We start from the raw sequence: 25260 nt of genomic DNA on the forward strand, positions 1-25260 counted from the left end.
ATTTATTTATTTATTATTTTATTTTCAGAATTTTGTAAGGTACAATTCTGATACTGCCCAATGAGAGAATGATGCATTTTCTAATTATTTTAATGCAAACTAAAATTAGGGACTTCCATACACGTGTAACCTTGGAACACACTACAGTATCTATATTTCTTTGACTTCTTGTTATCTGAAGCTGAGTTTCTTCAATTTTCACAGCAGAAACTGGCATAAATTACAAGAAAATGAGAGTTTTCATATTTGTGCCTTATTCTTGGTTGATTTATTAATGGAAATAGTCATAAATAATGAGGTAAGTTCATTATTGTTCAGTGTTACGTTTTTATAACCACAGAGAAAGATCTTCTTACATCCCCAGAAATGAAAACAAGGATGTGCTTTTCTTTCTTCTTCATTATTGTTTTAAGATGTGATTATGGTTACACCAAATTGAAGAGAAATCTTTCCGTCTTTTGTCCCAGCACACTTCTGTCTTTGTTCTGTGCCTAAACTATCACCAGAGAGAGAGAGAGAGATTCTGTGCTATGGTGGCTGACTGTGCAATCAGTCAACGATTATCAACGCTGTTAGGAAAACAAAGCCATGGAAGGAAGGCATACTCTGTCTGAAAGCATCTCAAATCAGCAAGAGCCAATTGTTAAATTGCACCCTAGCTGTATGGTGTTAAGCAAATCCCTTTACTTGTCAGTGTAATCAGAAAATAAAATATTAGGTTAGATGGGATTAGGGTTAGGTCACCAGTGTATGAGAGAATATGGATTTAACATGACAGATAGGCTAACCAGCCTTCTTTCAAGCTGAGTACAGGAGGTCTTGAGTATCTTTGTAGAAAAATTTGAACGAGGGCAGCAGAAATTACATCCAAGTTAATAAAAGTAAGCCTCCATGGAATAAAATTATATGGTCAGATGGTCATTCTTCAAGGCTGCCTGCAACTGCAGAACCTTTAAGAGGATTTCTTAATTGAGTTATATGTGCATTAAAGTAAGAAGAAAGCCTCTGAAAGAGGAGAAACACCGCACATATGGCTCCAAGAGGGAGCAGAATGCCAGCACTCACATGGCACAGACTGGAAAAGGAGATTGGATTTCAAAGCAAGAAAATGCCTCCCTGCTGCTTGTTTCTGCTGTATCCAGGAAGGCAAAATTCTTGTGTAGATTCATCATAAATAAGTAAAAAAATCACAAAAAGCTTCCATAGTCAATTTCTCCTCCAAATAGAAACAGTCTATCAATACTTTGAATATGACCTTATCATTAGATCTGCAAGCCAAGAAGACACAACTGAACTTCCAAGATATTTTGAAAAAAATAAAGGTCTAAAATTACCACTGAAAAATAATTTAAAAAATCATTATTTTAGATTATTAAAAAAATAATTCTAAAGCTTAGAAGACGTAATGGCCAACTAATTTGGAGTTTATTGATGATCTGGACGAGGGGATTGAGTCAAGCATCAGTAAGTTTGCAGATGACACCAAGCTAGGAGCAGGTGTTGATCTGTTGGAAGGTAGGAGAGCCCTGCAGAGGGACCTGGACAGGCTGGATGGGTGGGCAGAGGCCAATGGGATGAGATTGAACAAGGCCAAGTGCAGGGTTCTGCACTTTGGCCACAACAACCCCAAGCAGCGCTAGAGGCTGGGGACTGAGTGGCTGGAGAGCAGCCAGGAGGAAAGGGACCTGGGGGTACTGATAGATAGTAAGCTGAAGATGAGCCAGCAGTGTGCCCAGGGGGCCAAGAGAGCCAATGGCATCCTGGCCTGCATCAGGAACAGTGTGGCCAGTAGGACAAGGGAGGTTATTCTTCCCCTGTACTCAGCACTGGTCAGGCCACACCTTGAGTCCTGTGTCCAGTTCTGGGCCCCTCAATTCAAGAGAGATGTTGAGGTGCTGGAACATGTTCAGAGAAGGGCAACAAAGCTGGTGAGGGGCCTGACACACAAATCCTATGAGGAGAGGTTGAGGGAGCTGGGGGTGTTTAGCCTGGAGAAGAGGAGGCTCAGGGGTGATCTTATTACTGTCTACAACTACCTGAAGGGGCATTGTAGCCAGGTGGGGAGTGGCCTCTTCTCCCAGGTAACCAGCAATAGAACAAGGGGACACAGTCTCAAGTTGTGCCAGGGTAGGTATAGGCTGGATATTAGGAAGAAGTTCTTCACAGAGAGAGTGATTTCCCATTGGAATGGGCTGCCCAGAGAGGTGGTGGAGGCACCGTCCCTGGGGGTCTTCAAGAAAAGCCTGGATGAGGCACTTAGTGCCATGGCCTAGTTGACTGGCTAGGGCTGGGTGCTAGGTTGGACTGGATGATCTTGGAGGTCTCTTCCAACCTGGTTGATTCTATGATTCTATGATTCTAAGTATTAAGTATTTACTACACTCTTAGTATTAAGAGTGAAGTAAACCTAATAAGTAAAATACAGATGGAGTCTGTTAAATGCCTTGGTACACCAACAAAAATAATCACACATTGGGTTCATATGCTCAAGAATATGCCTGCCAAAGCCTGATACCTTACATCTTCTGTCTACATAAACATTTCAGTAATAATTTGGTTCTTACATTTTAGTATTTTGTGTGCTAGGGAGTGGCTTTGTTTGCAAAGTATTAATTTTGATTGCCTAAACCCCCTAGACCTTGCCAGTCAGAAAGCTTGCTGATTAGTAGATGCTAAGCAATTATATTTAAAAGCAATACTCACAGAGAAGACTTTCTCAGGCTGACCGCGAGCTCGCATGTTAGTGTCATGAATTTGCTTGAGTATCATCCAAGCTTCATCATGTTTTCCAACCTAGAAGCATACATACAAATTAAGTCATCCACTACAGTAGCCAAACAATCTTAATGCCTATTTTATAGACACCATGATGCAAACACAGGAATCTAAACACAGGTATCTAAAGTCTGTCTGGGAAGTTATACCTCCAACAAGAACCGTGGGCTTTCCGGCATGAAGGTAAGGGCCACCACAGAAGAGACACAGGGCAGTGCGCAGACAATCACAAATACTCGCCAGCTGTGGAACTGGTAGGCAGACCCCATGCTGAAACTCCATCCTGTGAAAGTAGAAGTTGACAAAATGTAGCAAAGTGAGGAATATTACAAGTAGTAGTCTACAGCTTCATGGAGACGCAAAATAATACCATTATTTAAATGAAGCCTGATTCACCTCTTCTAGCTCCACGAGTATCAATGATTCTACAAATAATCTTACACTATGAATTTCAGCTTCTGCATGTGACTAGTCATGCTGGGAAATGGCTACGTTGCTATTCCTTATGCAGAGATGAAAAAATCCCTTTCAAGCCTTGTTGCAAACTCTGTGTGAAGGTAGTCATGTGAACCAAACAAGAATACCATCATCACACATAAGAATGCATATCCGCTGTTTTCTGTGACCACTGGAAGAAAAGGAGAATTGAAATTCTATGCTCAGATGATATATTTACAGCCTTCAGATGGTATATTTACAGCCCTCATTACTGTCATTAACTTTTCTCTACAAAAGGTTGAGTTCAGTACTCTTGAGTCTACTGATGTAACATGGTGCAACACATAAGGCACTTATGGTGCCTAACTTCTGTTTCCATCTTGTTCCAAAGCACTATCCTTTTAAAAGCAAATCAACATTCCCCTCTCCCCCCCCCCCCCCCCCCCCCCCCCATAAACTTAGGTGTGCAGGAAAAACTACTCAGTATTTAGATTTCTATTTGAGATGAGAAAACTCAACACTGAAGTAGAGAGAGAATTTGTGATTACAGAGAATTTAAGAAAAAAGAACAGCAAGAAAACAACCATCCTCATCTGAAAAATTGACCTGGAGACACATCTCAGTGCTGACTAATGCTTTAGAAGCTATTGCTAAAACATACTGATAGGAACACAAATGGAAATTCTGGGAAACATGCATGTGAAATTGAAGGATTGGTAGTCCGTCATTTGACAAAGCATCTCTTTGTTTAGTACATTATGACTAGGCTATTAAAATGCTAGAATTGTAAGGTATACAAGAATTTCTCTTAAGAAGAGAGAAAAATATAATTTTGGTAGCTACTCAGACTTTTAGTCTAGCTTTGATACACAAGAAATGCACAAGTAAAAATTTCAATGCTAACTTATTATAAGATGAGTGGAAAAATATGAATAACAGTAAGGAACAGAAGAGGTTACTGGAAGAAAATGGAATCCTGGCTAATGAAAGCTGATGCTGACTAATCTGATATACTTCTTTGCTAACTGATTTTTCTAGTCAAAATACATGGTTAATTAAATCTGCCTGGATGTCAGTAAACAATTGATACAACATTGTACCAAATGGCCCATTAAATATTCCTTTAAAGGAGGTATTTATCTGTTAAATGTATAGTTTATTTTGAAACTTAAAGATCTTAAGCTGTGGCTCACAAATACATTAGTGGGGGAAAAAAAATCCATTCTCAAATTAAAGTACTGGCATGTTGACTTTTGAAAAATGTAGCCAACCTGTGATTTCTTTTTACCTTTATCAACAGCACAGTGAAAGGTTTTGATCTGCAAATTTGGGAACCTGTTTTTTTTTTTTTCTGGTCTCCTACACATTTTCTGTATTTCTGAAATAATACCAGCTTGCTATGTAGTCTTGTATAGTCCTGACATCATTACTCAAGGAAGAGAGATGCAAAATTAATGCCAGCGTTGGAAATTATCACTGCCATGTTACCTGCTTCTTGAACAAGGCTCCAGATTAACATAGTTTTCCCCTCCAAAGTTTCCTCCAAAAAAAAGCTAAAATAATATCTTAAATTTGATTAAAAAGAAAAAAGAATAAAAATTATAAACATAACAAACCCAAACAAATTAAAGATGTAGAAATGTACTATATGTAGAGTTTACTGATTTTTTTTTTTAAAGGTCAACTTCTGATCTTGTGGAATCTTAAATAAAATTGGCATGGTTTATGTCTACATTGAGGAGGGAAGGAAATAAAGATGAGAAATGAGTTAACAAGGCAGTAAAAAAGCATACCTGTGTTTTGGGTATGGAGTACACATTCCACTGTAACAATTAGAATCATATTCTTCTTCCAAACTACAGTATGGAATCACTCGGTACAGAACTCTCAAAAGTATTTCCTTTTGGTTAATTTTTGGCCAAAACAGTGAACTGATCTGACTAGACGGGCTGTTGTGGGCTTCTAGTACCACAGGAAAAGTGAATTACAACGAGGTTTTCAACTTTCAGAACAGTATGGTCAAGATACTGGCTCTTGTCATCAGAAACTGTCCCAGCAACACACAGAGCTATAGGTATTTTAGACAATCTGCCTTTCTCCACTCTGGTTTATTTTTTTTGTGAGACTAAGCTGCAAAAGGGCACTTCTGCAGTAAATGAAGTCAACCTGGCTTTATACTTGCTATAAAACAACAGCAACATCTTGTGCTCTGTAACCAGTCCAGGGAAATGCTGGTTGTGATTTATTTTGAGGTGTCGTTTATGAATGTAAGTGAAGCATACTACACTCAGTTAAAAGCAATGAGTGCACTATTAATCTTGCTGTCATCCTGACTGCCTACAAAACACTTTTCTTTTTTTTCCACTTCTCCAAATATCTGAGGGACATGTCAAGTGGAATGTTCAATATGGGTTTTATTTCTCTTATTCCATAATTTTCACTATGTACTGTATTAGTTGTAATTTAACAAGATAAAAATAGAGAATGTCAGTGGTAATTGGTAGGAAAAAACCCAACTGCAACACAGCTTTCTTGAGGATACAGTCCTGTCTGTTCCAGCACCAGCACTAGGTCAATAAAGCAAACACGTATTTTAATTGCAAAGCAAGTCTAGATTTATTTGTACCCCATCTTCCTAGGTCATGAGATAATCTAGAAGATGGAGTCATTAGAGTAGCTCTGAATTTAGCTCACAAAGTGGCTTTCATTCCTACTGTATGCAAGTCTTGAAATCAAATGAAAGTGTGTTCTTGGCTGTAATTCAATTCCGTTCTCCCTTCCCTGATTTATTACACAACAACAAAGACAAAGCAGTTCTACACTGTTGCTTTCAGAGCACTGCAGAGCAAGCTGGAGCTACAACTTCACCTTTGCTCCCTGGCTATGCCATATTTTAAAGTCATTAATCTTGAAAACGGTGTCAAGTACCAACGTTTTATGAAAGGCAAAACACTTGGTGTGAAAACATCTTGGTAGCAACGCACTGTAGAGAAATGTAAACCCCTCAAGGACTGAATCTGAAGCCGCTGCAGCAACCTTCATGATGGATACCATCCTCCCGCTCTAGTGACTGGTGGAAGAGGCCACGTGAATCACAGACATGGAAGTTACAGAAACACAGCAGCATGCAGCAGAACAAACTCAAAATGTATGAGATGCTAGTCTGTATCCAATCACCAATTTCTATGTTAAATTTAATGCCAGCAAATTCTTGCCTTCCAACACAGCATTTCTTCAGCTCCATAAAATTAATAAATTCAAAGGGTATTATAAACAAGCTCCAGCTCCCAAGAAGAGAAAAGAACATTTCTGCCCTATGCTTTTGGAATAGAGATAAACCTGTCTATATCATGCAGAATTTTATAAGTATATATTATCTGATAAGCAGTGAGTATCTTCAAGGACAAGTGTGGTCTTTTACAGTGGCTAGGTTACTAGAGAGGAGATGAATAGGGACAATTTTCTTCAGTTCCTGAAATGAGGGATGAAAGGGAACATGATAGATATAGATCCATAAGGGTTAAAATAAAGTGCAATGTGAGCAGTGAAAAATTATGGTTGCTACAAACTCTGCGTACTTACTGGCCATCAGGGGCAAGATTTCTAAACACTAGAGGAATTAAAGTTGCGAAATAACTTTCTAAGGGACTAAGGTAGGCAAAGAAAGCCTAACCAAATAGAGGGATTTACAGTGCAGTTAGCCTAAAACTGACCATAAAATATTTTCTCAGTCGTTCAGCACGAATCAGAGGAACTAAATTCATTCATTGTCATATACTGTCAAAACTCAAGTCTGCATACATGCCTATGTTGTGGTCAGTCTAAGGAGGGAGCAGATGGAAGAACAACTCCAAATTCAGGACTGTAGAATAAAGATAGCCAAGGAATTAATAGAATTTCACAGACTCAATAAATTGTTCTGCAGAACTCTGTATGGTTTTGTAACATTTCTCATCCTGTTTCTCCACAGGTCGTCTTCGGTCAGAACTCAGCTGCCTCGCCTCGGTTGTTAACAACGATTCAAATCTGGAAAGCCTCCAGCTGCCAGGACAGGGGATTGCTGCAAACCGCCGCGTGGTGGCAATGCTACCACATGCAGCAAGAGCAGCAAGTAACATCTCTGCAGGAAGACTTCGCCTGTTCAGTGTGGTTGTCTTGAGAATTTCCCAAAATCTCAACCAAATTGAATTTATAAGGAGGCCTGGAAGTCGTGTGCAGCTGGCAGCACTGAAACATGTTATTATTGCACTTATGCTCAGCCTGTCCTGGCATTATCAAGTTTAATGGGAAGTGACACCTTGGATTGGGCTCCATGTATTTCAGAGGTACTGATTGGAATAGCAGTAAAAAATTAGTTAAAATGAAAACTAGTTTAGGTAAGTGTTGCAGCTCAGCCAGACTCTTTTCAGTACTGAGTGAAATACATGGTTTCTAAACAAATGCAGAAATAAAGTTTCCAGAATTATTCTGTAATTACATTAATATAGAACTCCAGTGACATCAAGTAGAATGGTTGTCTTTCCTATGATTAAAATATAAATACCCCATGGGAAGGGAAAGGCAGTGATACTTTTAGCCTGTGTAGCTAATTCAATGTGCCAAAACCCCACTGGCTCAGCAGGTCAGCTGCTGGTAAATCCTGAAGAAGAAATATGGAAATAAAATAGAATCATGAAATCACAGTATTATCAGTATTATCAGGGTTGGAAGAGACCTCATAGATCATCAAGTCCAATAGCTTAAGTATGGCAGGCTGCAATGGAGGTACCTTAACAAAGGTGCCTGTAGAAGATTCTCTGTCCTCGACCATGACTGCCTGGCTCTCTAGCTAGTGTTATTAGTCCTTGCCAGACACGAAGATAAACAGTTGAAAGAAGAAAGTAGTAGTGTTAAACAGATACATTTTAGAAACACATTAATCTCAAACTTGGTGCACTGACACTTAAAACTGTGATTAAAACAAGGCAGGGATTTTCAAAAGACAGATTTCCTCCCCCCACAGCGGTGAGATTTGTCAGACACTGGCACTCATCACTCCTCTGTTCTGGCATTGATCTTCATCTGAAGACCTGAGATTTTCAGGCCACCAATCATTCCAGTAAATATTATCTACCACTCAGACAAGCCCCAGGACAGCTGCAAGCAGGACTGACCTGGCACAGAATATACTTTGCTCTCCAATATCATGAGACACAATTGATTAACTTTGACCACTTAGAGCTTTCCATTCTCAAACTAAGTAGAAATAAGGGGAGATTTAGGCTCGAGATGAGGAGAAAGCTCTTCACTGAGAGAGTCATTGGACACTGGAATGGGCTGCCCGGGGAGGTGGTGGAGTCGCTGTCCCTGGAGCTGTTCAAGGCAGGATTGGACGTGGCACTTGGTGCCATGGTCTGGCCTTGAGCTCTGTGGTAAAGGGTTGGACTTGATGATCTGTGAGGTCTCTTCCAACCCTGATAATACTGTGATATTGTGATACTGTGATATAAGTGCACTTTGATGGAAAGTTAAACAAACAGAAGTGAAGGTTTGCAGGGTTGTCTTTACATTCCAGCAGTGACATCCTTTGCTTCTTTGGAGAGAAAGATATAGAAAAGAAACTGCAGAAACAGATACAACATCCACAGCGACCCTCTTGAATTTTCACCCAACCCAAAACTAAATCTAAAATCCTCAGTGCTCCAATCCTCCCTCCCACAACACTTTTGCCATCCAAGAGGCCTCTGGAGGTCCAAAAACAGGCCTACTGCTTACATGTTTGTCCCAATAAAAGCAGCTCCCACCTGACACAAGGCAGGAGGAGGAAGGGAGAATGAGCTGGCCTTGCTCTGAGTTTATAAAGAGGCAGCAGAATTACAGGACTGAATAGCAATAGCAGTAGATCCACCTCCCAAACTCGTCTATATGTAAGGTTAAGTGAAAGGATGACATATCATAAGTAAACCTTGAATTTTTGGGCATGTATTATAGCATATCTTTATCTGTAGTACAGGGACATACAAACTTTGATGTCTCTAGCTGTTTACTATTATGCATGATCCAGTTTTGACCCTCATCATGTCTGAGTACAAACACAATTGATCTATCTAGTAGGACTGGAAACCTAACAAATCTCAAAGCACTTAAACACAGAATTGCAGTGTCCTGACTTTGGTTACCATAATGGTTTGACTTGAGTCATTTTGCCCCTTAATACCAGAAGTCACACCTGAATAACTTCATAGAATAGAGTGAATTGGAAAGGACTGTTAAGATTCACAGATTCATATTCACAGAATAGTTTGGGCTGGAAGGGACCTTAAAGTCCATCTAGTTCCAAATTCCCTGTAATGAGCAGGTGCATCCTGCACTAGACCAGGTTGCTCAAAGCCTCATCCAGCTTGGTATTGAGGACCTCCAAGGAGGGGGGCATCCATGTCCTCCCTCAGCAACCTGTTCCAGTGTTTCACCACACTTAAAGATCATCTAGTTCCAACCATCCTGACATGGGCAGGGACACCTCCCACTAGTCAAGGTTACTTAAAGCTTCATCCAGCCTGCGCTTAACAAATTCTGCATCCACAACTTCCCTGGGCAACTAATTCCAGTGCCTCACCATCCTCATATTATAGAACTTCTTCCTAATATCTAATCTACATCTACCCTGGTCTAGTTTAAAACCACTGCTCCTTGTCCTATCCCCACATGCCTCTCCATCTTTCCTGTAGGCCCCCTTCAGCTACTTCGACATAGCTTCATTCTGAATACAAATATCATTATACTTCTTGGAAAATGAGTATGTTCTCACTCTTAACACTGCCTGGATAATGAGCATAGATTAGGAACAATTTCCAGAGAAAACTGATAATTCTCTGCTTCAATCTTAGGCCAGTGTTTCTACATTCTACTTGTATACCCTTAAAATAGTTTCTTCCTCTCTACCTCATATCTATAAAACACAAATCAGGGCAGAAACTCTCTTATTACCATGTTATTCCTGTATTTCTGAAATGTAAATTCTGAAATTTAATCTTGTATTTCTTAAATTTAAAATAAGGAACACCACGTTGCAATTGAAACCATTAAGTAAATATGCATATTCCAGGCTAGAATGTTCTGCACTTCTTTTATTTTCAACCATGACCTTTATTTAGAAAGAGCTGTCGCAGACTACTAGAATCAGTGTAGACGGACACAGGTAAAAGTTTGGCCAGGATTCAAATGCAAAACATGAAAAGATCAGTGATTTGTAGTGAAAAGCTCAAATGTCCAATCCCTCTATGAATGAATGCTCTGGTTACACTTCTGAATCACAGCTGGATTTGTAGGATTTTCTCTTTTCAGTTAAAGGTCTGATACAGACCTACATCTACTTGTAAAGCATAGATATTAGGACTAGTAAGGCAACCATCTTTGTCCTGTGGAAGCCAATGCTTTCTTTAAAGGTAAGATTCTTTTATACATACATTTGCAATCTTCACAGTGCCCTTGTAATACTACTATGAAGTCAGAAAAAAACTGTAAGCAGTGCTGGGAAGCAATAAGCCAGTGGTTTGTGACCTTCCTGAATTTAAAGAGCACTAGACATTTTTCAAATGGATGTGTAGAGTCTTACATAGCTAACTAAGGCCTATGGATGAAAGATTTATCTGTCTTCATTATTTTTATGGGCACATAGCCTAGAAGCATTTATTGAAATCCCTGCTGTTGAAAACCACAGCAGTAACTGGCAGCATGTGGAAAGAAAATTGAATCAAAGCATGGGCTAGACATTTTCTTAGCTTAACAAACAGATTAGAAACTAGCACAAAAATTAAAATATATTTTCCCAATACAAATTAGATCTATTCAATAATTACAGGGTTTACAGTACAGTCCAAAGTGGAATGTAGATGGAAGAACTGGGAAAACAATGTTCTAATTACTAGCACATTAAAAATCCAGCACAGAATAGGCCACTAAGGGTTAATATTCAGCTGAAAATCTATTGAAAATCTCATTACAAGCACTGTGGCACATAATTGATCTGACTGGCTTGACTGAGTCAGTGGCTCAAGAGATTTATACACTTAAGCAGTTCTGCAAAGTCCTTGCTTGGGTCTGTCTCTTTGCAGCTGTTCAGTGAAGACGCTTCACAACCTGCAGAACAAAGGTAAAATCTGCTGGTCGTGGCTCTGGCAACCTATAAATTGCAGTCTTGTCAATCTCAGAAGAAAAGGCCATGTCTTGCTTTCAAGAGATGACAGATCAAGCAGATGTAATCAATGTCAAAAAAAAAAAAAAGTGAGGAAGAGCACATGTTAAAAAATTCTGCTCCAAGATCTTAAAGTTACCATGGTCAGTGTTGACACTGAGATTGTGCAATCAAATGTCACGAAAGTGTGCTTCAAAGTTTGTTTGGATAACCTTACTATTGATTTATTGTTAATCTTTGTACTTCTGGTCTCCTACATGTAATTAGTGGTTTTCACCACTTTAGAGCTAGGTGAATGGACAGTGGAGTGGAAAGACAGAGTGCTGAGGGCTTTGGCCTGTCGTAGTTTTTGGTTTAAGAGTGCAACAGACTTAGATTATTTTACTCTGTTCTTTTTTTCCCTTAAGGCAATAAAATAATAATGCTCTTACTGAATTGGAGAGGAATACAGAAAAGTTGTATTTAAAGACGTACAGGAAAAGATACAGCATGCATGAATCCTTTACACCTAAGGGTCACAGAACACTGGAACAAGGCACTCCCCAGAGAGACTGTGGATTCTCCTTCTCTGGAGACTTTCAAGGCCTGCCTGGATGTGTTCCTGTGTGACCTGAGCTAGGTTGTACAGTCCTGCTCTAGCAGGGTGGTTTGACTCGATGATCTCTTTGGAACCCTTCCAACTCCTGACATCCTGTGATCCTGTGTAATACAGTCAGAGGATGCATGGGAATTCCCTCAAAACCTTCCCCAACCAAGCCAAACCACCAGAACCCCAGTACTTGTTTTCTCCCACCCCCACTGTCTCCCAAACAGGCCTGACTGCACAGCCTGAAATTTGCTGCAACTGTGGCCTTTAAAGCCACAGGTAGGTTTGCACCTACGTAGTTACCCAGGTAAGAGTCCCTCCGGAGATCCAAAAGGATGGGAGAAAAGAGAGCTGCTCACTTACAAGGTGATATAAGGATTATGGGCTTGAATAACAAAATTATGATATCCTGGGATGACCAGATCCATCCTCTGGGACAGACTTTGTGTTCTTCTTAAGGGAACCTGAGACCCCCAAACAACCACAGATCAGAAGCACAGAGACTAGTTGAAGGTCCATAACAACTGGTGCTCCTCAGAGGTCAGGACTTGGTTCAGTGCTACTCAATATATTCATCAACAACCTAGATGAAGGGATAGAGTGCACACTCAGCTAGTCTGATGACAGAAAAATGAGAAGAGGGACTGACACATCAGAAGGCTGTGCTGCCATTCAGCATGACCTGGACAGACTGGAGAGCTGGGCAGAGAGAAACCTCATGAAATTCAACAGGGGCAAGTGTAGGATACTGTACCTACTGGGGAATAACCCCATGGATCAGTACCAGTTATGGGCTAACCTGCTGGAAAGCAGATATGTGGAAGAAACCCTTGGAATCATGGAGGACAACAGGATGACTGTGAGCCAGAATGTGACCTTGTGGTCAAGAAAGCAAATTGCATTTAGAGTGCATCAAGAAAAGCATGGCCAGCAGGTGAAAAGAAGATTATCCCTCCTCTCTAGTCTGCCCTAGTGAGGCCTCATCTGGAGTACTGTGTCCAGTTCTGGGCTCCCTGTTTCAAGAAGGACAGGGAACCACTTGAGAGGGTACAGCAAAGGGTTACAAAGAAGACTAGAGGACAAGAACATCTCTTTTATGAAGAAAGGCTCAGGGACCAGGGCTTTTTAGCTTAGGGAAGACTGAGGGCGGATCCTATGAATGCTTAAAGATGCATAAAGGGTGGGAGCCAGGAGGACTGGGACAGTCATTTTTCTTTGGGAGCCCATGACAGGACAAGACATAACACGCACGAACCTGAATATACAAAGTTCCATGAAAACATGAAGAGGAACTTCTTTGCTTTGAGGATAGCAGAACACTGATCAGGATGCCCAGAGAGGTAGCAGAGTCTCCTTTGGAGTCATTCAACTGGATGCTGTCCTGTGCAACCTACTCCAGGTATACCTGCTCTGACAAGGGTTTGGACTAGATGATCTCCAAAGGTCTCTTCCACCCCTATAACTCTGTAATTCTGTGATTTTAATACACCTAATTAAAAAAAAAAAAAAAAAAAAGAATGCTTTGTATACAAAGCTTTAAACATCTGTTTAGACAGTGCTAAGGAGTACAATAAGAGTAAATCATCAGTAGCAGATGAAATCTGCTCTTGTAAACAGACACTTTAAAAGGACCTATGCAGTGGACATTATGAAAGAAAACCCTTTTCTGCAACAAAACCTCTTCATATTGGTTTCCTATCAGTATGCAAAACACAGATACAGCTACATATTTTCATGTGTTACCCTCCACAGACTACCAATAGCTCCGAGTTCACAAATTTCATTGTATTTGGCATGACAAGTTGTTATAGACACTGCTAACAGCAGCTGTTAAAAATGTGGAAGCTAATTTAAAATGTAACTTTCCTGTCCTGGTCTTGGACTTCCAGTGATTTATGTATATCTGGACTATGGATATTTAAATGATGGTCTCACAGTGAAGAACTGAAAAGAAGAAATTAATCAAACAAGACAGTCAGAAAAAGGCACAATAAGACACTGCAGTTTATGAAAAAAAAAATAAATCCATTCATCTTGCCTGGCCTAACTTACAAACAAAGCAATTGTTGAAACACTCTAATTATTTATCTAATCCATAGACAGAATATATTAGTGAAGTGAAACAGAATTGTCACTAAAAGGACAATGACAAAGCAGATGGTTTTATAGGCCAGACAAACAGCATGAAAGTATGGTCAACAAATTTGTACTCCTGTACTGCATATTAGTGAAAATTAATATATTTATGTATCTGAATAACCACAGAGTAAGAATAATGACCTCCTTTTCTGCTTGTCTGTTCAAATCATCTGCGTTTTTCATGTGTTTTATGGACCAACCAAAACCAAAGTTTTTTTATCATTAACAAAAAACATTTGAACGAATGAGAAATCTCATCAGATTAGAATCTTATTTGTTTCAGGAAGTGAAAAACAAGGATCATACCTGACATTGCAGACATTTCTGATGGCCACCAGCCAGACTTCTAAAGCAGCTTCATTAACTTGGATGTAATTTTTCTTAATTTACATACAAGATCAATTAACTGCATGAAATTGTGTTTTCATTAAAGCTGAGGAGTTGCCATTTTTTTATTGCCATAAGAATGATTGACTATTATTATGGTCTCTGTAGAAAATTATTTTTACAGAATTAGATAGTGATGTTTATGGCACCAGTCTGTTCACCTGTCTGTCAGTTCCTCCACTTGCATTGTTTAAAGCCATTAACCAATTTCAATCAAATCTGACAGAAAGAAATAGTCTCAAAGATAATCTAATTCCCCAGAGTGCTGTGAAACGCACTGCCCAGACAGAGGGGAGAGACTCCATCAGGGGACAGAGAAAAAGGCAGAAGTCAATGGTCCCTCAGGGAAGCTGCAGCCAGCTGGGAGACTGGGATGGAGCCGCGGCCAACCCATTCATCTGCTCTGACACCCATCTTACCCAAGACAAAACATGTTGCCTCCTCCTCCTCACAGCTAGAGCGGAGCAGGGCTGTAACGCAGCAGGGAGCACGGTCAGGGTATGGGAAACTGAGTGTTTTTTACTGCACGGTGATAGGGACAAGAGAGGGCAACTGCAGAGGCTGTTGCGTAAAGAGATGTGGAAAAAAGCAAGAGGGAACTTAAGGTACTGCTGCAAACAACACGGGGGAAGAGAGGACAGAAAGCATTATTCGGATCAGAAGGACATGAACAGAAATCCGTAGCACACTGCTGTTCTTAGCTTCCCTGATCACAAAACCATATGCTATTTTTTCACTGAATCTCCCCATAAACACACTTTCTTTTTCACAATCAGCCTAAAGAGCACAGGAGAAGGTTATATTTGAAGCTCACTAATGAGCATCTTTAGTGCTCATTAAGTAGATGTGCTAAAAGCTACTTAAGCTTCTAACACTTGCAAATATAAACATTTAAATCACAGCATCAAACGCTGCATTAGGGCACAGAAAATAGCAAAATGATAAACAAAGTGATTTGCTTTCCTTTGCTTTTCCTAGCTGGATTTGCATAAGCATATGTTCACAATCCTGCTAGGTTCTGTCGCTCTTATTGTGCCTAAAGATGAAGATTGCTTTTAGAGTTTGCAAATTCATTACTATCTCATTTCATAGGACTACTTCTGATGAAGAACAGTTAGTAAGTAGGAACTGATTACTCAGCTTAACACTAAAACTACCTCATGTGCTCTTTAACTTGGGATTTCAAAAGTATAGGTATTGCTTCATCCTGTAGAATACCAGATTAATGAAAGTACACTAAGTATGAAGGGGAGCATAGAACACTGAGGATCGTTTTGCCTCTTGGTAGAATGCAAAACAGATCAACAGATGTTGCATTATGCGATAGATGCTTTTATGATCTATTCCATTTGTTCAGCATGACACAGTCTCATAACTGACATAGTTTCAACCTTCACAAAGCTCCAGCTTCTTTTAAATCTCCAACAGTATGTTTCCTTGGTTAAAGTATCCACAGATTCATGGATTGTGAAGACGGATGATGTGTCAAAAAGGCAATTGTACAGAGAAGGCGAAACTGAAGAGCTGCTCTTGGTTTTAAATTTTCAGATCAAATGTTTCCTACAAGTTAAAAAAAAACCCCAAATCCATGGATTCAAAATTCTGCTGATTTACTGGTGCATGTGTATTCGTAGGCTTTTTACCCATGCTCATGCAAAGACACACACCACTTCCCCAGGCCATTTTCTTTGGTATGTTATTCTGGATGACTGTCAAAATTCAGAGATCTTCTGCAGAGAACAGAAGCTACTACGCAACAGAAAATGGTGTCTTGGGCTCATCTTTTCCCAAAACATCTGTTACTAAGACTTGGACTTGTTCTGAACCACCACAAAAGAAAGGAAAAACAACAACAACAAACAAAGCAAGCAGATAATTAAGGAAAAGTTTGTGAAAAATAAGTAATGGGCTTCAAAATGAGAGTCCAGAATTTTCAGTATTAGAGAAAGATCAATGTTTTACTTTGTTTTTCTAGTAGCACAGGGCTGTTCATCAGAAAAAAAAACCTCAAACAAATTCTCTCCACCTTTTGGAGCTACCAGCTAAAGTAGAAAGTTCTCTTCCCACACCTCTTGAGTGTGGACTAACTATAAGATGGGGACTGGGGGAGCAAAGTCCTTCCACTGTAAGGGAAGATGAGGTTTCATGACCACTTGAGGAACCTGAACATATCTAGGTTCAGGAGATCTGATGAGATGCAGCCCAGAGTCTGCAGGGAATTGGCTGATGGCTGCAAGAAGAGAAACGCTGCACTCATTTTTGAAAGCAGGACCCTGGAAACTACCAACCTGTCAGCTGCACCTCTGTGCATGGGAAGATCACGAAAAAGATAGTACTAGAAACTGTGCTAAGACATACTGAGGGCAGGTAAGTGATTCAAGACAGCCAAGGCTTCACAAAGGGCAAGTCCTGCCTGATTATCTGTGGCTTTCTGTGATGACATGACTACATCAGTGGACAAGAGAAGAGCTGATGGAGTGACTACATCAGTGAGCAACGGATGTCATCTATCTGGAGTTCTGTAAGGCCTTTAGCACAATGTCCCTCAACATGCCTCTTTTTGAATTAGAGAGATAAGAATTTGATGGACAGTTTGGTGAATAAGGAACTGCTAGATGATCACCTCCAGAGGGTAGTGGTCAACAGCTCAATGTCTAGATGGAGATCAGTGTCACGGAATCTGTATTGGGCTGGAATGCTCTACAGAGGGATCTGAACAAGCTTAAGAAGCAGGCCTGCATGCACCCTGTGAGGTTCAACAAGACCAGGTGCAAGGTTCTGCAGCCAGCTTGGAGCAACGCCCTATATCAATACAGGTCAGAGAATGGGGTGCTGAAAGCAACCCTGCTGAGAAGGACTTGCAGGTACTACTGGATGAAAAGCAGGCCACGAGCTGCTAGTCCACTTCTGCAGCCCTAAAGTCCACCTGTACACTGAGCTCCGTCAAAACAAGCTTGGCCAGAAGGTCAAGGGAGGTGATTCTACCAACCTACTCTGAGTTGGTAAGACCCCCTCTTGAGTTGTGCATCCAGCTCTGGAGTATTCAGAAGGAGAGCCATGGGCCTGTCAGAGCAGGTCCAGAGGAGACCTACAAAAATGATCAGAGGAATGGAACACCTCTCCTGTGAAGAAAGGCTGATGAAGTTGGGTTGTTCACCCTGCAGAAGAGAAGACTCCAGAGAGATCTGCTTTTCACTACTTAAAGAAGGTCTGAAATAAAGATGGAGATAGTATTTTTAGCAGGGCCTGTTGTGACAGGATAAGGGATACTGTTTTTAAACTAAAAGAGGGTAGATATTGACTAGATATAAACAAAACATTTTTTTCTGCAATGAAGATAGTGATGCACTGGCCCAGTTTGCCCAGAATGATGAAAGAAACCCCATCCCTGGAAATATTTAATGTTGCTCTGAGAAACCTAGTCTAGTTAAAAATACTCCTGCTGACTGTTACAGCAATAAGCACTGTTACTAGATGATCTTAAAAGGTTCTCCCCAACTCAGAACATTGTGTAACTCCATAAATAATTTGATAGGCATTTTTTCTACCTGTGGTGGAAATACCCAGTGCTGTTTGTTTGGGATTTTTTCCTTCTAATTTGTTAAGTTCTCTCCTTTTTTGTCTTTGTCTTCTTGATTTGATTTTTTTTCTGGTCTACACTAGTACCTGCTGGAACAAGTCCTTGTAGAATGCTTGCCCCTGGAACAAGGGTGGGTATGTCTTTGAGAGGAGGATCCAGCTGTTCCAAACCAGAATCAGCAGTGGCACCTACAATACTCTCAAAATATGACCTTAGAGGCTTACATTGACTGACATTTCTCTACTTCCACGGAAGTTTTTTTCAGATGCTTAACTAACACGCAGCTCAAAAGTCTTTTTCATTAACTACACCTCTCCACAGAAATTTCATCTCATTACTTTTTGCCTTATTATCTGTAAGTACTTTATTCTTTCTCCCTTTGCAGCTATTCATACTTTCCTCTTACTTGCCTTTTGCAAGATTGAGGAAGACGTCACTGATGCACCTCTTGCACTTCTGTATCACTGACAACATCCTATTTCAGCCTGTTCCAAATTCAAAGAAGAAAATCAAACAGCCATCACATGACTGCTTTTTCTATTTCCAACTCACCATAATCAGTTGTTGACGTACAAGGAACTGCAGTAAATCACCTTGGTAGACAAAACTACTGAGTATAATTTCTTTCCCTGGTTGTTCTGGGCACAGCAACTGCAGTGATGCAGCAATACCGAATCAGTCAAGTGTGGCTCTCTTTATTATAAATCATGTCAGCACAACTTGGTCTTTCCATTGGATGGGTGCACTGCATCAGAGGCAGCCAACTTCCCCTCTGGGGACTATAGCAAAGGAATAATGCAAGAAGGATTTTGATGATCCTTTTATTCCTAAGAGGAAACCACAATTTATAGAACATTTCTAAGCTGCTGAGCACCTCAGTGCTTTGGAAATGCTGGGAGCAGCTAATGAAATAGCCACAAGCAATATCAAGCTGTTCATCTAATGCTCAGGTCTAACACACATTTCAAAATTTAGAAGCATGACAAGAAATACTTGAAATGTAGTGATAACTGTAAAATAACAGCCACTTACAGCATCACAATAAACTTTCACATTTTGAAGCTTATACATTTGAGCAGAATTATTCTGTTAAAGATACTTTACTGATATTAATCTGTGGAATCTCAACAATTATATATATATATATATATATATATATATATATATATATATATATATATTTTTTTTTTTTTACAGACAAGCAATAATGAGGTTGAGGTCCTACTTTTTACAAAGTAGTCAAGAATTTTCTGTACTCATCCAGGTACAGTCCTGACCTAGACCTCAAGACACTCAAGGTCATGGGTTGCTTTTGAAAAAATTTAGCCTGTACCAGCAAAAAGAACTGGTTTGTGGTCTCAGTAACAGAGTAATTTGTTAATCTTCTAATTTATACAAAAAGATATGCTGACAAACAGGAAGAGCTCAGTTTCCCCCTTATATTGTCTAAAGCATATGCCACGTAGCATTTATGTACTGGAAAGCAACTGTTTCATGGCACTCATCTTGGAATAATCATCCACACAGAAGAGTGAAACCTTTTAATTCCAATTTGCAATAAAGTTGTCTCCTTATAATGGAAAGAGATCAGCAGGTTAGACAGAAATCTCTGTATGATCACACACACCCAGAAGAATCCAGTTCTGTTCATTAGCAATGCTCATAAGATCATTACACTTTTGTTGCTAATCTTCACCATACTCTGTAACCCCACTGAAAACACATAGCATCGGTATAAGATTTTTTTTTTCTCCCAGCATTGTTGCTGCCATGTGTCACTAAGATTTTAGGACAAAAAAAAATCAATAACTGAGTTAATTTTTTTTCTGAATTCATCATCACTGAACAGCTTTAGCCAGTCATATTATAGGCATCATGATACAGACAGTGGGATCAAGTGCACCATGACATAGTTTACAGTTGACACCAAGCTGTCTGGCACTGTAGGCATGCTACAGGGATGGGATGTCATCCAGAAGGACCTAGACAAGCTGAAGAGCTGGGCCCAGGTGAACCTAATGAGATTCAACACTATCAAATGTGGAGTCCTGCACCTGGGCCAGAACAAGCCTCATTATCAATTCAGTTTGGAGGATGAGGTGATAGAGAGGAGCCCTGCAGGAAAGGACTTGGGAGTTCTGGTGGATGAGAAATTAGATGTGAGCAGACAGTGTGTGCTTGTAGAAGCCAAATCATATCCTAGGCTGCATGAAAAGAAGTGTGGCCAACAGACTGAAAGAGGTGATTCTGCAGCTTTACTCTGCTCTGGTAAGAACTCACTTGGAGTACTGCACCCATCTCTCAACACAAGAAACATGTGGATCTGATAGAGCAGATCCAGAAGAGGGCCACAAAAATGATCAGGGGTCTGGAACAACTCTCCAGTAAGAAGAGGCTGAGGGAGTTTGGGCTGCTTAGCCTAGAGAAGAGGAGACTATGGGGAGACCTGCAGCACCTGAAGAGGACCTACAAGAAGTCTGGAAAAGGATTATTTATATAGTCCTGTAGTGATAGGACAAAGGAAACAGTTTTGAATCAAACAGTAGATTTAGGTTTGACATTGGGAAAGAGGTTTTCATCATGAGGGTAGTGGGAAAATGGAACAAGTTGCCCAGGGAGACAGAGGCCCCAACCTTGGAGATGTTTAAGGCTTGATGGGACTCTGGGCAACCTCATCTAATGAAGGGGAATTGGACTAGATGTCTTTTGGAAGTCCCTTCCAACCCAAATCATTGTCTGAGTCTATGGTTCTCAGTTTAGTCTGACAGGCTGAGAGCGTAACTTCTCCATCATACTGCACACGCTCTAAGTTCCACAGTGAGCCAGTAGCTCACCATCTCTTCATCTGCACAGCTGCTTCATGCACTTCTGCTAACCATCTTGTCTATTTTACCACACCAGTTCTGGATACTTCTGTATAGAAGGTGATCATATTGCAGCTTTGTTGCAATATGGTGTGCCAACTAGATGGCACAAGAACAAAGCAAACATGACAACAGAAAATAGTACAGAAACTACTCTCAAGCCATCTATCAAAAAGGTGAGAAAAAGCCTCTTTTTCAATTGCCAGTAAAGTTAATATCTTCAGGTGAATTGAACTGCTTCACCTTGACAATCTTCAGCTACAACTGAGAAATGTTTTTCTGGCCACTTTAAAGAAAACCATGTTGATCCAATCACAACTGTACTCAGTCAGAGGTAGAAGCCATTTATGGACTCCTGGGTCTATGTTTTCATAGTCTTTTGACTTTATTTATGGAAAGAAGAAGAAAGAATGAGAAATGGTCCTCCTGCAGTAGGTAGGTTTGGAGAACTTAGCATGGTCCTGAACTACTGAGAAAGGCTGTGATTTGATGTATCCTTAAAAAACCTCCAGTGATGGACATTTTGTAACTGTGTTTCACAGTTTACACTTGTACTTTGTTACATCTGCATCTAAAACTTAAATTCTTTCCAATCAAAACTAAATTTCAGTTTCAGCCCTTTAGACTAATTCAAAGATGCTTGCAGAAGAAAAGTAAAAGGCAAAGATCTGCAGAGAAAAGTAGGAGGAAATATATTTTGAACAGAAAAAGAATATAAATTTTCCAGTAGGAAAAAAATCAACATTTGTTACAGCAGAAACTATCATCCATCTTTTAAATATAATATTTTTGCAAGCTAATTGTGACTTCATCACTTGGGCAATTTCATGTCTGCAATTTAAAGTTCTCTGTTACAATAAAGAGTGTCTATGAAGTAAAGTTCTTAAAAATGGAGCAGAAATATCATTTGCATTTTGTCCTTTCTCATGAGAAAAAAATAGCAGTTGTTTGCAGAAGCAATGTAACAATCTGTCTAAACAGTAAAAAACGTTAGTACTTTCCTACTTAAACCTAGAGAAAAAAAAATCTAAAATGGAATGATTTTTCCTTAGATTACTTCATCTACTTCTCACTCCTCCAGACATCTGTTCCCTAAATGGTCCTAAACATCTCTATTAGGATCTCAAGTTGCTGATTCTCAGTTAAGTGGAAAAATTACTTACCGATAACAGATTAATTGTTTAGATAAAGATCTATTATGCAGTGTGGTTGCAGTGGTCTGAATAAAATGTTTAGACTAAGGTAATATTTCTGCCATTTGTTCACTGATGCTATTAAACCTGGCTGTTTCCTTTCTCTTTTTTTTTTTTTTTTTTTAATCAGAGGTAAAATAACTAAAAGAATATGCATAATTCTTTTTTATTCTTATGTTAGTTTAAATGGAAATGTATTTTCTCACTTTAAAGATTTGTGGTTATTTGAAAAATAAACCTTTTAAAGAATATTTTAAATACATATTTGATGTAGTTGACAGTATTTGAACTAATCTACCTTGAAATATGATGCTAAATTTAGAGTTGCACTTGCCCAATGATTTATAAAATGGTAATTATCATTCCTATCCAGCCTGATCTAAGTAGCACATAAAGCAATGTCTTTATAGCAGCCTAATGTGAGACTTTAACTGACATCAGTTAGCAGCATTTCTCTGCAAATGCTTCCCCTAATAACTTCTCCATGACCTGAACTCCTCTTTTGGAGACAAGAAGTCTCCACCCACATTCAATTTTTTAAACAAAAGGCAGCAGCTGTAGAATTCAAGAAGCCTCGAGAAAGAAATGCTTGTCTTCCTGAGAACATTAGCTTTTCTCTATGTGGTCACTGTGGCATCACATCAAGGTGATTCTTCTTTTAACACGTTGATGCCAATACAACTCTTAGCTTATCTTCATTCTGCGTTTCAAAAGGTTACTGAGGTTTCAGACATTTCTGTGCTGCTCGAATAGAAATAAGCTGTTACACATGGAGAGTATAATCTTTGTTTTCTCACAGAGTGATAGAGCTAAAAGTTCAACTGGTAGACTTGTATAGATAGCTCCACTGGCTGCCTTGGGCTAATGTATACCAGCTGTGAATCTAGGACTTTTTAGAAGTGGCTTATGTAAGATTTAGTACAAATGAAAGGAATACATTTGTAAAAGAGAGAGGAAAAAAGATCTGTACAATTATTCTCCTTGATTGAACTAGTACCTTTTTAATTAATTTAAGTGTAATTCCACTATGCTCTATGGAAGTTTATTGCTTTTCAACGGATGAAACTTCATTTACTGCTATTGAGTGACTTTTGAGTTCAGCTAAGAAAAATCAACTCTTTTTACTCCTCCTGTGAGGAGCAGAGGGATCACAAATCCCTATGCTCTATATAAATGAGGTGTAGATGTGGACAGGCTGCTTTGCTTCCTAGTCCATGGAGATGTGAATGATAAGAAGTACTGGAAGTGTCTTGGAGGAAAATTTATATCTTTGTTTAATTCTGGTAAATTAATTCCTTGGAAACCATCCACAAATTTTAAGAGAGAAAATACCACTACAAGAGCCTCCTCATGGATGCACATTATACAAAGGTACAGAGATCTGCACAGATATTTGCCCAACCTGTAGTGTTTCCAGGAGGATACAGCAATGCGTGACCACAGTACCCTCAGTGCCAGCGCACAGTTTGCTCTGGGAGCCCTGGGCAATGTCTGAGAGCTCAACATAACATTGTGACAATGAAGCAGAGTTCTCCTGGTCCTGAGCTGAGGTGATTCTACATTTGTGCCCTGTAGGAGCTAAGATACAGTTTTAAACTTCACAATACAATGGAAAGGTCTGATTTAAAGTGAAGACAATTTCAACACCTTATCAAAATTCATGAATACACACTGTTTAATTTCGCCAAAAAATGTGTCTAAAGGCACTTCTTTTCCTGTGAGAAAGGATTGCTTCTGTTGTTGATAGCTTACTTTATAGCCTTCTTCTGGCTATTACAGCTTTCTTTAATATACTGCAAGGAGAGTGATTTATACAGCTAGCACTGAAGAATACCATCTTTAAAAAATGTTCTTTATATTTATTTTTCTTAGGAGATCTAATAAATATTTCTGCAGTAGAATACACAGAAAAAAAAATCTGCATGGCATAGATTTTTTTGTTGCCAGTATTATTCCACTGCATAATGCCACAGCTTTGGTATGAGGAAGTCTATTATTATTAATTGAGATATACTGTCATATGATTTTAGAAGCACCTCAGCAAAGGTTACTGAGTTAGTTACAAAATCTACTTGAAATTGAACACCTTGTGTAATCAGTCTGTCATAATGTTTTCATTTTTCCACTGAAAGGTAAAGAAAATGAAAAACCATAAGAAAGCAAAAGATACTCAGCATCCAGAGCAATTTACTAATTGAAACAAAAACAAACCAAAACCCCACACCAAACAACAAAGCCAAAAAACCAAATCCTCATCTCCATTGTGCTTTTTCAGCAAAATTTCCTCTGTTTGATTCCAGCAACTCAAAGCCAAAGAACAAAGTTGAGGACATAGTTTTAGGCTTCATGTACTAGACTCTACAATTAATTTTAATGCAAGTCTGGATATTTGATTGCTCTGCATGATTATAATTTATTTCTGTGCATTACTGCTTGCTATATACTCTGATCACTTTGGGCAAACCTTTTAAGGTTGTCCTCTCTTTCACAATCCAATTGTGATAAATCTCATCACTTGGCTAAAGAAAGCTGCTTTGGATGCCAGCTAACTCACAATGTTGCTTTACTTTTCTTGGAGTGCCAGGGAAAATTGCTTGCAGCAGCTGATTTTTAAGAAGTAGTGAGCAGTTTCAGCAGTTGTGGAGAGCAATGAGCAGTTAAACCTTCTGAAAGACAAGCCCAAGAGACTAAGAATTGCATTTGTAACTGGACACAACATTTAACCCTATCAAGGCAGTAAAGAGTTCTTTCACAAAATGACTTATGTTGCATGTGTGCATAATTTCTGCGGCTGGGAGCTGTTTTTTTTTCTTTTCTTTTTTTTTTTTTTTCCCCTTCTGTCTCTGACTGTCAATGCCACTGTGCACTATGCCTGTCACTTGCACTACGAAGGGCAGGAAAAGCATGTACACACAGACAGACTCAACCCTGGAACACATAGGAGTCCAGGCTACTGGATGCAGGGAGTGCTGGAGCCTCTCACTTGCTGTAGAAGGGGAAGGGGAGAACAATTGCGCCAGGTGTGAGCAGGTGAACTTCCTTCTCACCTTGGTGGCAGAATTGAAAGATGAAGTGGCCAAGCTGAAGGACGAAGTGTCCAGGCTCAGGTCGATAAGGGAGAACGA

At 39.5% G+C, this 25260-nt stretch overlaps 1 protein-coding gene across 1 annotated transcript in view; it reads right to left on the reverse strand.

Moving 5' to 3' along the window:
- Window positions 1-25260, reverse strand: part of SV2C (synaptic vesicle glycoprotein 2C) — a 133940-nt gene that overhangs the window by 22876 nt on the left and 85804 nt on the right. The window contains exons 5-6 of the mRNA XM_064176479.1: window positions 2925-3058; window positions 2704-2793 (exon numbers count right to left, since the gene is read on the reverse strand). Of these exons, the coding sequence (XP_064032549.1) occupies window positions 2704-2793; window positions 2925-3058 (224 nt within the window). The remainder of the gene's footprint in view (window positions 1-2703; window positions 2794-2924; window positions 3059-25260) is intronic.

The sequence above is a fragment of the Pogoniulus pusillus genome, chromosome Z, assembly GCF_015220805.1.
Source record: "Pogoniulus pusillus isolate bPogPus1 chromosome Z, bPogPus1.pri, whole genome shotgun sequence".
Lineage (NCBI taxonomy): Eukaryota > Metazoa > Chordata > Aves > Piciformes > Lybiidae > Pogoniulus > Pogoniulus pusillus.